The 15,078-nt window shown below is 38.1% G+C and overlaps 1 protein-coding gene across 6 annotated transcripts in view; it reads left to right on the top strand.

Annotated features, from left to right (window-relative positions):
* The window catches only part of PHKA1 (phosphorylase kinase regulatory subunit alpha 1), a 180,907-nt gene that overhangs the window by 145,013 nt on the left and 20,816 nt on the right, over nt 1-15,078 (top strand). For all 6 annotated transcript variants that reach the window (XM_030305102.1, XM_030305106.1, XM_030305105.1 and 3 more), the window contains 3 exons: nt 9,771-9,927; nt 13,532-13,611; nt 14,888-14,966. In XM_030305102.1, coding sequence (XP_030160962.1) covers nt 9,771-9,927; nt 13,532-13,611; nt 14,888-14,966 — 316 coding nt within the window. The remainder of the gene's footprint in view (nt 1-9,770; nt 9,928-13,531; nt 13,612-14,887; nt 14,967-15,078) is intronic.

Below are 15,078 nucleotides of genomic sequence, written 5' to 3'. Positions count from 1 at the left end.
GAAACTGGCAAAATACAAGGATAAAGAGAAAATTCTGAAAGCAGCAAGGGGTAAATGTGCCCTCACATATAAAGGGAGACCTATAAGACTCGTGACTGATCTCTCTTTTGAAACTTGACAGGCCAGAAAGAATTGGCACGAATTTTCAGTGTGCTAAACAGAAAAAATATGCAGCCGAGAATCCTTTATCCAGCAAGTCTGTCATTTAGAATAGAAGGAGAGATAAAGGTCTTCCCAAACAAACAAAAACTGAAGGAATTTGTCACCACTAAACCAGCCCTACAAGAGATCCTAAGGGGGACCCTGTGAGACAAAGTACCAGAGACATCACTACAAGCATAAAACGTGCAGACATCACAATGACTCTAAACCCGTATCTTTCTATAATAACACTGAATGTAAATGGATTAAATGCGCCAACCAAAAGACATAGGGTATCAGAATGGATAAAAAAACAAGACCCATCTATTTGCTGTCTACAAGAGACTCATTTTAGACCTGAGGACACCTTTAGATTCAGAGTGAGGGGATGGAGAAGTATTTATCATGCTACTGGAAGCCAAAAGAAAGCTGGAGTAGCCATACTTATATCAGACAAACTAGACTTTAAATTAAAGGCTGTAACAAGAGATGAAGAAGGACATTATATAATAGTTACAGGGTCTATCCATCAGGAAGAGCTAACAATTATAAATGTCTATGCGCCGAATACCGGAGGCCCCAAATATATAAAACAATTACTCATAAACAGAAGCAACCTTATTGATAAGAATGTGGTAATTGCTGGGGACTTTAACACCCCACTTACACAAATGGATAGATCATCTAGACACACGGTCAATAAAGAAACAAGGGCCCTGAATGAGACATTGGATCAGATGGACTTGACAGATATATTTAGAACTCTGCATCCCAAAGCAACAGAATATACTTTCTTCTCAAGTGCACATGGAACATTCTCCAAGATAGATCATATACTGGGTCACAAAACATCCCTTCATAAGTTTACAAGAATTGAAATTATACCATGCATACTTTCAGACCACAATGCTATGAAGCTTGAAATCAACCACAGGAAAAAGTCTGGAAAACCTCCAAAAGCATGGAGGTTAAAGAACACCCTACTAACGAATGAGTGGGTCAACCAGGCAATTAGAAAAGAAATCAAAAAATATATGGAAACAAACGAAAATGAAAATACAACAATCCAAACGCTTTGGGACGCAGCGAAGGCAGTCCTGAGAGGAAAATACATTGCAATCCAGGCTTATCTCAAGAAACAAGAAAAATCCCAAATACAAAATCTAACAGCACACCTAAAGGAAATAGAAGCAGAACAGCAAAGGCAGCCTAAACCCAGCAGAAGAAGAGAAATAATAAAGATCAGAGCAGAAATAAACAATATAGAATCTAAAAAAACTGTAGAGCAGATCAACGAAACCAAGAGTTGGTTTTTTGAAAAAATAAACAAAATTGACAAACCGCTAGCCAGGCTTCTCAAAAAGAAAAGGGAGATGACCCAAATAGATAAAATCATGAATGAAAATGGAATTATTACAACCAATCCCTCAGAGATACAAACAATTATCAGGGAATACTATGAAAAATTATATGCCAACAAATTGGACAACCTGGAAGAAATGGACAAATTCCTGAACACCCACACTCTTCCAAAACTCAATCAGGAGGAAATAGAAAGCTTGAACAGACCCATAACCAGCGAAGAAATTGAATCGGTTATCAAAAATCTCCCAACAAATAAGAGTCCAGGACCAGATGGCTTCCCAGGGGAGTTCTACCAGACGTTTAAAGCAGAGATAATACCTATCCTTCTCAAGCTATTCCAAGAAATAGAAAGGGAAGGAAAACTTCCAGACTCATTCTATGAAGCCAGTATTCCTTTGATTCCTAAACCAGACAGAGACCCAGTAAAAAAAGAGAAGTACAGGCCAATATCCCTGATGAATATGGATGCAAAAATTCTCAATAAGCTACTAGCAAATCGAATTCAACAGCATATAAAAAGAATTATTCACCATGATCAAGTGGGATTCATTCCTGGGATGCAGGGCTGGTTCAACATTCGCAAATCAATCAACGTGATACATCACATTAACAAAAAAAAAGAGAAGAACCATATGATCCTGTCAATCGATGCAGAAAAGGCCTTTGACAAAATCCAGCACCCTTTCTTAATAAAAACCCTTGAGAAAGTCGGGATAGAAGGAACATACTTACACATCATAAAAGCCATTTATGAAAAGCCCACAGCTAACATCATCCTCAACGGGGAAAAACTGAGAGCTTTTTCCCTGAGATCAGGAACACGACAGGGATGCCCACTCTCACCGCTGTTGTTTAACATAGTGCTGGAAGTTCTAGCATCAGCAATCAGACAACAAAAGGAAATCAAAGGCATCAAAATTGGCAAAGATGAAGTCAAGCTTTCGCTTTTTGCAGATGACATGATATTATACATGGAAAATCCGATAGACTCCACCAAAAGTCTGCTAGAACTGATACATGAATTCAGCAAAGTTGCAGGATACAAAATCAATGTACAGAAATCAGTTGCATTCTTATACACTAACAACGAAGCAACAGAAAGACAAATAAAGAAACTGATCCCATTCACAATTGCACCAAGAAGTATAAAATACCTAGGAATAAATCTAACCAAAGATGTAGAAGATCTGTATGCTGAAAACTATAGAAAGCTTATGAAGGTAATTGAAGAAGATTTAAAGAAATGGAAAGACATTCCTTCCTCATGGATTGGAAAAATAAATATTGTCAAAATGTCAATACTACCCAAAGCTATCTACACATTCAACGCAATCCCAATCAAAATTGCACCAGCATTCTTCTCGAAACTAGAACAAGCAATCCTAAAATTCATATGGAACCACAAAAGGCCCCGAATAGCCAGAGGAATTTTGAAGAAGAAGACCAAAGCAGGAGGCATCACAATCCCAGACTTCAGCCTCTACTACAAAGCTGTCATCATCAAGACAGCATGGTATTGGCACAAAAACAGACACACAGACCAATGGAATAGAATAGAAACCCCAGAACTAGACCCACAAACGTATGGCCAACTCATCTTTGACAAAGCAGGAAAGAACATCCAATGGAAAAAAGACAGCCTCTTTAACAAATGGTGCTGGGAGAACTACACAGCAACACGCAGAAGGTTGAAACTAGACCACTTTCTCACACCATTTACAAAAATAAACTCAAAATGGATAAAGGACCTAAATGTGAGACAGGAAACCATCAAAACCTTAGAGGAGAAAGCAGGAAAAGACCTCTCTGACCTCAGCCGTAGCAATCTCTTACTCGACACATCCCCAAAGGCAAGGGAATTAAAAGCAAAAGTGAATTACTGGGACCTTATGAAGATAAAAAGCTTCTGCACAGCAAAGGAAACAACCAACAAAACTAAAAGGCAACCAACGGAATGGGAAAAGATATTTGCAAATGACATATCGGACAAAGGGCTAGTATCTAAAATCTATAAAGAGCTCACCAAACTCCACACCCGAAAAACAAATAACCCAGTGAAGAAATGGGCAGAAAACATGAATAGACACTTCTCTAAAGAAGACATCCAGATGGCCAATAGGCACATGAAAAGATGTTCAGCGTCGCTCCTTATCAGGGAAATACAAATCAAAACCACACTCAGGTATCACCTCACGCCAGTCAGAGTGGCCAAAATGAACAAATCAGGAGACTATAGATGCTGGAGAGGATGTGGAGAAACGGGAACCCTCTTGCACTGTTGGTGGGAATGCAAATTGGTGCAGCCGCTCTGGAAAGCAGTGTGGAGGTTCCTCAGAAAATTAAAAATAGACCTACCCTATGACCCAGCAATAGCACTGCTAGGAATTTATCCAAGGGATACAGGAGTACTGCTGCATAGGGGCACTTGTACCCCAATGTTCATAGCAGCACTGTCAACAATAGCCAAATTATGGAAAGAGCCTAAATGTCCATCAACTGATGAATGGATAAAGAAATTGTGGTATATATACACAATGGAATACTATGTGGCAATGAGAAAAAATGAAATATGGCCTTTTGTAGCAACGTGGATGGAACTGGAGACTGTAATGCTAAGTGAAATAAGCCATACAGAGAAAGACAGATACCATATGGTTTCAGTCTTATGTGGATCCTGAGAAACTTAACAGGAACCCATGGGGGAGGGGAAGGGAAAAAAAAAAGAGGTTAGAGTGGGAGAGAGCCAAAGCATAAGAGACTGTTAAAAACTGAGAACAAACTGAGGGTTGATGGGGGGTGGGAGGGAGGGGAGGGTGGGTGATGGGTATTGAGGAGGGCACCTTTTGGGATGAGCACTGGGTGTTGTATGGAAACCAATTTGTCAATAAATTTCATATATATAAAAAAAAAAGAAATTGTGGTATATATACACAATGGAATACTACGTGGCAATGAGAAAAAATGAAATATGGCCTTTTGTAGCAACGTGGATGGAACTGGAGAGTGTAATGCTAAGTGAAATAAGCCATACAGAGAAAGACAGATACCATATGGTTTCACTCTTATGTGGATCCTGAGAAACTTAACAGGAACCCATGGGGGAGGGGAAGGAAAAAAAAAAAAGAGGTTAGAGTGGGAGAGAGCCAAAGCATAAGAGACTGTTAAAAACTGAGAACAAACTGAGGGTTGATGGGGGGTGGGAGGGAGGGGAGGGTGGGTGATGGGTATTGAGGAGGGCACCTTTTGGGATGAGCACTGGGTGTTGTATGGAAACCAATTTCTCAATAAATTTCATATATATAAAAAAAAATAAAATAAAACACTAAAAAAAAAAAAGAGTAAAAGTTGAGGGGCACCTGGGTGACTCCGTCAGCTAAGTGTCTGACTCTTGATTTTGGCTTAGGTCATGATCTCACGGTTCGTGAGTTTGAGACCTGCATCAGGCCTGTGCTGAGGGCTCTTTGCTGACAGCACAGAGCCTGCTTGAGATTCTCTCTCTTCCTCACTCTCTGCCCCTACCCCGCTCCCTCTCCCTCTCTCCCTCTGTCTGTCTCTCTCAAAATAAATAAATAAACTTTAAAAAAAGTAAAAGTTGGGAGATCGGGTTTCCTATCTCTGTTGACTAGCATTCCTTCTATGAATTGTTTATAACCTTTGTTTGTTCTCTGTTGGGTTTTTTATATATTTCTCATTGATATTAGATGTCACTATTTTGTTAGTTACAGTTGTTACAGATATTTTATCCAAATAATTTGCTAATTATATGCTTTTCTCTATGCAGAAGTTTAATTTTTATATCATAAAATCTGTCAGTCTTTCCTTTTTGGCTTTTGGGTTTCTTGTTATGCATCCCCTCCCAGAATTTTAAAAATATTTTAAATACCTTTAATAATTTTTTTAGATTATATGTCTTTAATCTACTTAGAATATATATATGTCTTCTTACTCAACATATCTAATACCCAGTTCACCGTCTTTATCGGAAAGCCACTGCTCCTGGCCATGTTCATGGTATCATCCTTCTTTTAGTCACCCAGGCTTGAAATTGTGTCATCATCTTCAGCTCCTCCTCATACCCTGCCTCTCCCTGCAACATCATCACTACCATTGGGAATCATGGGCCAAATATACATCCTCTATGATCTTTCAACCTTTGTCTACCATTGCTCCCCACTCACATTGTGAATTCTTTCACCAAAACAGCCTGCTACTTACCATATCCAAAACACAGCCTATACATGACTACTTTCATACCTTGGCTCATGTTTTGCCTTCTGCCTGGACTACACTCGTTTACCACACCGCATCTCTCCTCATTGGAATTCTAGCTATCCATCAAGGCCTAGTTCACCTGTCATCTTCATAAAGCTTTCTCTGACCTGTGGGAATAAAAAGGATCATCCCTGATTCTGAGCTCTCAAAACATGTATTTTAATACTATTCATTTATCTATTTTGATTTTGACCATTTCAAACTTAGAGAAAAGTTGTAAGAATAGCACAAAAAATTTTCTGGATATCCTTCACCTAAATTCCTCAGGTTTACCTTGAGCTTTGATCTCAGTCTCAATTTCTCTCTCTCTTTCTATCTCTCTCTTACTCATTCTCTGTCATCATCACCATCATCATACATACATACATACATACATATATCTTTATGAATCATGTGAGAGTAAGTGGCAGACATGATCCACATGATCCCTTTCTATCCTAAGTGTTTGAGTGTGCATTGTGTATTTCCTAAAGACTAGGAATTCTCTTACATAAGCACAGTACAATTGCCAAAATCAGAAAATTAATGTTAAAACAATAGTATTATTGAATCTACATACTAGACTTGTCAGTTGTCCTAATAATGTCTTTATAGCAAAAGAAAATCTAAATTACACATTTCGGGGCACCTTGGTGGCTCAGTCAGTTGAGTGCCTGACTCAATTTTGATTCAGTTCATGATCGCAGGGTCGAGGGATAGAGCTCTGCATTGGGCTCTGTGCTGAGCATGAAAGCCTGCTTAAGATCCTCTCTCTCTCTCTCGCTCTCGCTCTCTCTCTCCATATATATATATATATATATATATATATATATATATATATATATATAGTATATTTAAAGTAGTATCTTCCACATTCTGCCACTGTAAAGTTTTTATGTTGCACTTTATAAATAAAAAGTATCTTGTAGAGATATATTTTGAAACTGTAAATATCCTGTCACTCTTTAGACTTTTTTTTTTTAATTTTTTTTTCAACGTTTTATTTTTATTTTTGGGACAGAGAGAGACAGAGCATGAACGGGGGAGGGGCAGAGAGAGAGGGAGACACAGAATCGGAAACAGGCTCCAGGCTCTGAGCCGTCAGCCCAGAGCCTGACGCGGGGCTCGAACTCATGGACCGTGAGATCGTGACCTGGCTGAAGTCGGACGCTTAACCGACTGCGCCACCCAGGCGCCCCACTCTTTAGACTTTCATTCACTTGTTTTTTTAATCCATTGTGGACTCTTCCTATGGTACTTTTTATTTCATAGTTTTAAAAATATATTTAATGGGGGCTTTTGGGATGAGCACTGGGTGTTGTATGGAAACTAATTTGACAATAAATTTCATATAATAAAATAAAATAATAATGGGGGCACCTGAGTGGTTCAGTCAGTTAAGCATCCAACTCTTGGTTTCAGCTCAGGCCGTAATCTTACAGTCTGTGAGATCAAGCCCCACATCAGGCTCCACGCTGACAGCATGAAGCCTACTTGAAATTCTCTCTCTCCTGCTCTCTTTGCCCCTCCCTTGCTCACTCGCTCTCTCTCAAAATAAATAAGCAAAATATGTGTATTTAATGTATTTATTTTTAATATATTTAGTATATTAAATACATCATGTTAGTATATACTTACTAAAATTTAATATACTGAATAATCCATTATCATATTTGAACTTTTTAAAGTACAAAAGGATACAGTGAAAAGATGAAAAGTCTTTTGCCCACCTCTGGTCTCTAGATACCTGGTTTATTTGTGTATCCATCTGGGGACAGTTTGTGCATATGTAGGTAAATGTTGGTAAATAAAGACATATATGTATGTAATTTTACACCTGTTTACCCAAATGGAAGCATAGTATATACACTATTCTGTACCTTGCTCTTTTTCACTAAAACTATTTATCTTGAAAATCATTACATATATATTCCATTTATCTATGAGTGCTTAACAAATAACCCCAAAATTCGGTGGCTTAAAATAGTAAAAATAAAACATGTTTAGATTATCCGTCACAGTTCTGGAGCTTGTCTAACTCAGCTAGACAGTTCTCACTTGGGATCTCATTCAGTTGTGGTCTGACAGTGTCTGGGGCTGAAGTCACCAGGAGGCTTGTCCATTTGAATATCTAGGAGTTGATACTGGTTGTTGGCTGGAACCTTGCCGGGAGCTGTCACCTGGAACGCCTACAGATGACCTCCCCCATGTCTCTCCACTTCTTCGCAGCCTGATGTCTAGGTCCCAAGATTATGTGCCCCAGAAAAGGACCAAGTGGAAGCTGCATGAATGTTTATGACCTAAACTCAGAAATCATACAGCATCATTTCAAATTAGTCACAAGCATGCCTGGGTTGAAGGGGAGAGAACACAGACCCAACCTCTTCATGGGAGGACTGTACAAGTCACACTGTAAGAAAAGCGTGTTAGATGGAACATTATTGGAATCGCTTTGAAACATACAGCCTGCCATGATCTAGATCTACATCATACTTTCTCAGTAGTTGTGTAGCATTCCCTTGTTTGAATATACCATAATTTAACAGTCTCCTGTTGATGGACATTTGGGTTGTCTCCCATCATTCACTGTCACAACGCTATAGCAAATAACCTACCTCATAGTATATATCATTTCTCATGTGTGGAGTTTATCCTACAGATATACCAGAAATGCTAAGTCAAGGAATATAGAGATTTTGAAAATTAATATGTATTTCCAAATAGCTCTCCAGAGAAATTGTCCCAATTTCACTCCCACTAGCAATATATCAGGATCACCTATTTTCCCAAAGCCTCACCAGTGCAGTGTTTTCAAATTTGGGGATTTGGGACAACATGATAGATTAAAAAATGTTGTCTTGGGGTGCCTGGGTGGCTCAGTCGGTTAAGCGGCCGACTTCGGCTCAGGTCACGATCTCGCGGTCCGTGAGTTCGAGCCCCGCGTCCGGCTCTGTGCTGACAGCTCAGAGCCTGGACCCTGTTTCAGATCCTGTGTCTCCCTCTCTCTGACCCTTCCCCGTTCATGCTCTGTCTCTCTCTGTCTCAAAAATAAATAAACGTTAAAAAAATTAAAAAAAAAAATGTTGTCTTGGTGTAGTGTTAATTTTTCTTATTATGAGTGAGATCAGACACTTTATCCCATACCTAAAATTCATCAGTATTTGACTGTATTTTCTTTTGTGTCTTTTTTTATTATCTATTTGTTAGAGTTCTTTATATATTAGGGAAATTGGCCTATGAACTGCATATATTTTTCTGTTTGTAATTTGTCCCATCACTTTACTTATGGTGGTTTTTGCAATAAGAATTTCGTTGTTTCTGTGTATATAACAGTATTTCCTTTATGGCTTCTTGTGTATGGGTTATAGTTAAAAAGTCCTCTTGCCCCCAAAGTTATAAACCAGTTCTCCCATATTTTTTCTAGTACCTTTACATTGAAATCTGATATATTTAGAAATCTGATTTACAGTGTAAGACATGAATACAACTTTTTTTTCATATGGTTACTTCATTGTCTTAATATTGTTTAATAAATCTACCTTTCTTGTATATCAAATTCCCAGTTTCATAGAACATTATATAGATTTTATGGTACTTCACAGTTGACTCATGTTATAGTAATCTTTACAACAATAATGTATATGTATCCTTTCAAAATAAGCACACATCTTTTTTATCTCTTCATTAGCTCCCTAAGTGTAGCATACTTTCTGAACTTTCAGTAGTTAAATTAAACTTTTGACTTCATTTTGAGCTATGTTGAAGCCTGTGAAGAGGGTAAAATAATGCATTTTGTCAAAGCACAGCTAGAAACTAAGACTTATTATTGTCTAGGTATTTGTGTTTCAGGGCTGATCACTAATCATAGGTTTACAAGGATTCTTGGTAAATAATATTTAGTAGTTCCTAATGAGACAGACCTTACAAAAACAGACACATCTGTTGTAACACTGAAACAAATGATTGTTGCCAGCAGCTTTACTTATAATTAATGTAGGTCTCTAACATTCCAGAGGACCTGACTGGGACACTGGATTATATGATGAAGGGAGTGCGACAGTCCGAGAGCTGCTTACTGAACTGTATGGCAAAGTTGGAGAAATTCGTCACTGGGGCCTGATCCGATACATCTCTGGAATCCTAAGAAAGAAGGTGGAAGCACTCGATGAGGTACTATAAATTCTTGAATTTATAACAAATCTAAATGGAGGTGCTTTGTTTTAAGCATTTCAAAAAGTAAATTTATTTTTTAATTTATTTATTTAAATTCAAGTTAGTTAACATATAGTGTAGTATTGGTTTCAGAAGTAGAACCCAGTGATTCATCACTTACATATGACACCCAGTGCTCACCCCAAAAAGTGCCCTCCTCAGTTCCCGTCACACATTTAGCCCATCCCCTCATCCACCTCCCCTCAAGCAACCCTCAGTTTGTTTTCTGTATTTAAGAGTCTCTTATGGTTTGGCTCCCCCTTATTATCCTATTTTGCCTTCCCTTCCCCTGTGTTCATCTTTTTGTTTCTTAAATTCCACATATAAGTGAAATCATATGATATTTGTCTTTCTGACTGACTTATTTCACTTAGCATAATACATCCTACTTCCATCCCTATTGTTGCCAACGTCAAGATTTCATTCTTTTTGATCGCCAAGTAGTATTCCATTATGTATATATACCACATGCTCTTAATCCATTCATCAGTAGATGAACATTTGGGCTCTTTTCATAATTTGGCTATTGTTGACAGCACAGCTATAAACATTGGGTGTATGTGCCCCTTCAAATCAGCATTTTTGCATCCTTTGGATAAATGCTAGTAGTGCAATTGCTCTGTCATAGGGTAGTTCTATGTATAATTTTTTGAGGAACCTCCATACTGTTCTTCAGGGTGGCTGTACCAGTTTGCATTCCCACCAGGAATGCAAAGCATTCCCGTTGCCTTGCATCTTCGCCAACATCTGTTGTTTCCTGGGTTATTAATTTCACCCACCCTGACAGATGTGAGGTGGTATCTCATTGTAGTTTTGATTTGTATTTCCCTGAAGGTGAATGATATTGAGCATCTTTCCATGTGTCTGTTAGTCATCTGGATGTCTTCTTTTGAGAAGTGTCCATTCATGTCTTCTGCCCATTTCTTTATGGGATTATTTGTTTTTTCGGTATTGAGTTTGAAAAGTTTTTTATAGATTTTAGATACTAACCCTTTATCAGATATGTCATTTTCAAATATCTTCTCCCATTCTGATGGTGCCTTTTGGTTTTGTTGATTGTTTCCTTCACTGTGCAGACGCTTTTTATCGTGGTGAGGTCCCAATAGTTCACGTTTGCTTTTGTTTCCCTTGCCTCCAGAGACATGTCTAATAAAAAGTTGCTGCAGCCAAGGTCAAAAAGGTTGCTACCTGTTTTCTTCTGTAGGATTTTCATGGTTTCCTGTCTCATATTTAGGTCTTTAATCTATTTTGAATTTTTTTTAATTTTTTTTAATTTTATTTTTTATTTTTTAAAATGTACATCCAAATTAGTTAGCATATAGTGAAACAATGATTTCAGGAGTAGATTCCTTAATGACCCTTACCCTTTTAGCCCATTCCCCCTCCCACAATCCCTCCAGCAACCCTCAGTTTGTTCTCCATATTTATGAGTCTCTTCTGTTTTGTCCCCCTCCCTGTTTTTATATTATTTTTGTTTCCCTTCCCTTATGTTCATCTGTTTTGTCTCTTAAAGTCCTCATATGAGTAAAGTCATATGATTTTTGTCTTTCTCTGACTGACTAATTTCACTTAGCACAGTACCCTCCAGTTCCATCCACATAGTTGCAAATGGCAAGATCTCATTCTTTTTGATTGCAGAGTAATACTCCATTGTATATATACACCACATTTTCTTTATCCATTCATCTATCAATGGACATTTGGGCTCTTTCCATACTTTGGCTATTGTTGATAGTGCTGCTATAAACATGGGGGTGCATGTGTCCCTTCAAAACAGCACACCTGTATCCCATGGATAAATGCCTAGTAGTGCAATTGCTGGGTCATAGGGTAGTTCTATTTTTAGGTTTTTTTTGAGGAACCTCCAAACTGTTTTCCAGAGTGGCTGCACCAGCTTGCATTTCCACCAACAATGCAAAAGAGATCCTCTTTCTCTGCATCCTCGCCAACACCTGTTGTTGCCTGAGTTGTTAATGTTAGCCATTCTGGCAGGTGTAAGGTGGTATCTCATTTTGGTTTTGATTTGTATTTCCCTGATGATGAGTGATGTTGAGCATTTTTTCATGTGTCAATTGGCCATCTTGATGTCTTCCTTGGAGAAGTGTCTATTCATGTCTTTTGCCCATTTCTTCACTGGATTATTTGTGTTTTGGGTTTTGAGTATGATAAGTTCTTTACAGATTTTGGATACTAACCCTTTATCTGATATGTCATTTGCAAATATGTTCTCCCATTCTGTCGGTTGCCTTTTAGTTTTGCTGATTGTTTCCTTCGCTGTGCAGAAGCTTTTTATTTTGACGAGGTCCCAGTAGTTCATTTTTGCTTTTGTTTCCCTTGCCTCCGGAGACCTGTTGAGTAAGAAGTTGCTGAGGGCAAGATCAAAGAGGTTTTTGCCTGCTTTCTCCTCGAGGATTTTGATGACTTCCTGTCTTACATTGAGGTCTTTCATCCATTTTGAGTTTATTTTTGTGTATGGTGTAAGAAAGTGGTCCAGGTTCATTCTTCTGCATGTCACCATCCAGTTCTCCTGGAAATGTTTGCTGAAGAGACTTTTTTCCATTGGATACTCTTTCTTGCTTCGTTGAATATTAATTGGCCATACATTTGTAAGTCCATTACCAGGTTCTCTATTCTGTTCCATTGATCTATGTGTCTGTTTTTGTGCCAGTACCACACTGTCTTGATGATTACAGCTTTGTAATACAGCTTGAAGTCCGGAATTGTGATGCATCCAGATTTGGTTTTCTTTTCCAGCATTTCTTTGGCTATTCAGGGTCTTTAATGGTCCCATACAAATTTTAGGATTGATTGTTCTAGCTCTGTGAAGAATGCTGGTGTTATTTTGATAAGGATTGCATTGAATGTGTAGATTGCTTTGGGTAGTATCGACATTTTAACAATATTTGTTCTTCCAATCCATAAGCATGGAATGTTTTTCCATTTCTTTGTGTCTTCTAATATTCTTCTCAGAAGCTTTCTATAGTTTTCAGTGCACAGATCTTTTACCTGTTTGGTTAGGTTTATTGCTAGGTATCTTATGGTAGGTGCAGTTGTAAGTGGGATCGATTCCTTGATTTCTCTTTCTGGTGCTTCATTATTGGTATATAGAAATGCAACCAATTTCTGTACATTGATTTTATATCTTGTGACTTTGTTAAATGGAGGTCCTTTTTTTAAATTTGTTTCCATAATGGATTTTTAAGGCAACCACAGCATCTTAATCATTTGAGATGTTGTCTTCCTCACATAAAGTTCCTGATACTCAATTAGCTTTTTGCTTGTGAATGTCAAATATAAGATGTTATAAACTATAAGAATTCTACATCTTAAGAATGAATTTACAGTAGACTAAAAATTCCTACCTCTTAGGAGATAAAAATCCTTCATTGTTTCTTCCTAAAAAAATCTCTCTTTTGCTATCTTCATGGGATTTCCTGAGAAAGAGGGTTTGGCGTATCAATAAATTAAGAGGGAACAAAGGTTTGTAGGCTGAGAAAAGTAATTGTCTTGGAAATCTGGCATGTTATGGGAGGGATAATGCTGTTATGCCATCTCTTCTTAGGCCTGCACAGACCTTCTCTCCCACCAGAAACATTTGACAGTGGGACTCCCTCCAGAACCTCGAGAGAAGACCATCTCTGCGTGAGTATGATTTTTGGTTGGGTTTGCTCAAGCGTCTCTGAGCCTTTAAGGAGCTGTGTGGACTGACCACAATTCTCTTGCCCTAATCTATCAGTAGATAATAATGTCCTACATGTGTGGGCTTCTTTCAGAGACACTTGGCATGAGAATGTTGATAATGACAGAACATGAGTAAATGAAAGAGAAAATTCACAGGAAGTAGTACTCAAATGTAATTTGCTTTTTAGGGTTTTTTGTTGGTAGTGGTGGTGGTGGTGGTGGTTTTTGTTTTTGTGCTTGTTTTTTACTTATTGTCTTTCCCAAACCTCACATTGGAAAACAGTCTGAAATAGGACAGGCAACTACAATGAGCACCCACAAAAAATCAGCTGTACTCTAGACTTTCTTCCAGGCCTCTCTCTTTGGCATGTAGATAGCTATTTTCTCCCTATATCTCTTCACATTTCTTCCCTCTATGTATATTTTTGTGTCCAAATTTCCCAAATTTTCATATAAGGACACTAGTGATACTGGATGAAGGCCCACCCAGTGACCTCACTCTAACTTAATTACCTCTGGAAAGACCTCATCTCCAAATAAGGTCACACTCTGAGGTACTAGGGGTTAGGATTTCAACGTATGAACTTTGACAGGACACAATTCAACCCATAATACCTTACTCTCAGCAAACAGAGGGTTTTTTTAATCACAAATCTGATCAATTTTTGACTACTGTGACAATCCAAAAGAAGATGGCATGGTCCATATCCCACTCCCCCAGAGTACTTAATATCAACAGAAGAGTCAGAAGTGTGGGAAGAGGTATGCATACCTGTGTGTGTGTGTGTGCATGTGTGTGTGCGTGTGTGTGTGTAAACTGATGAAACTAGAAAATAAGTATAACTAAGGTGTGATCATAAAGTAATAAAATGGTTTCCAAAAGGTACAGCTTAAATTTAGTTCATTACTTTCTAGCCATAACAGTTACTTGTCATATGTTAAGAATTAACCCTGAAATACTGATCTGGAAGGACCTCATCAGGTAAGTTTTACATAAAATTTTGAAGGAGAAGGGCAATCCAGGTTTAAAGAGGAGAGAGGAGAGCTTTCCTGAGTTGATATAGGCCAGAGTGGTTTGGGGTGGCAATGAACTTTGAACACTAAATGAACCAGATGCTACCAGTAATGAGACATTAAAGAGATGACTTGGACTTGGGAGGAGCTTTTTTATTTTCTCCATGTATTTAGGCTTAAATAGTCACAGAATTTTCTCTTTCTTCACTGTCTTCTCCCTCAGACCTCTGCCCTATGAAGTGCTCACTCAGCTGATAGATGAAGCCAGTGAAGGGGACATGAGCATTTCCATTCTTACACAGGTGAGCAGAATTATGAAGTTTAGTATGGTGATTGATATTTTTGTTTTCAATTGATTTGGCAGTTTCTGAAGACTACAAAATAGGCCTTGTGAGACCTGGGCCATAATTTTTG

Source organism: Lynx canadensis, chromosome X, assembly GCF_007474595.2.
Source record: "Lynx canadensis isolate LIC74 chromosome X, mLynCan4.pri.v2, whole genome shotgun sequence".
In the NCBI taxonomy this organism is placed as follows: Eukaryota; Metazoa; Chordata; class Mammalia; order Carnivora; family Felidae; genus Lynx; species Lynx canadensis.
The sequence above is the reverse complement of the archived record's forward strand: the minus strand, read 5'-3'. Positions and strand labels throughout refer to the sequence as shown.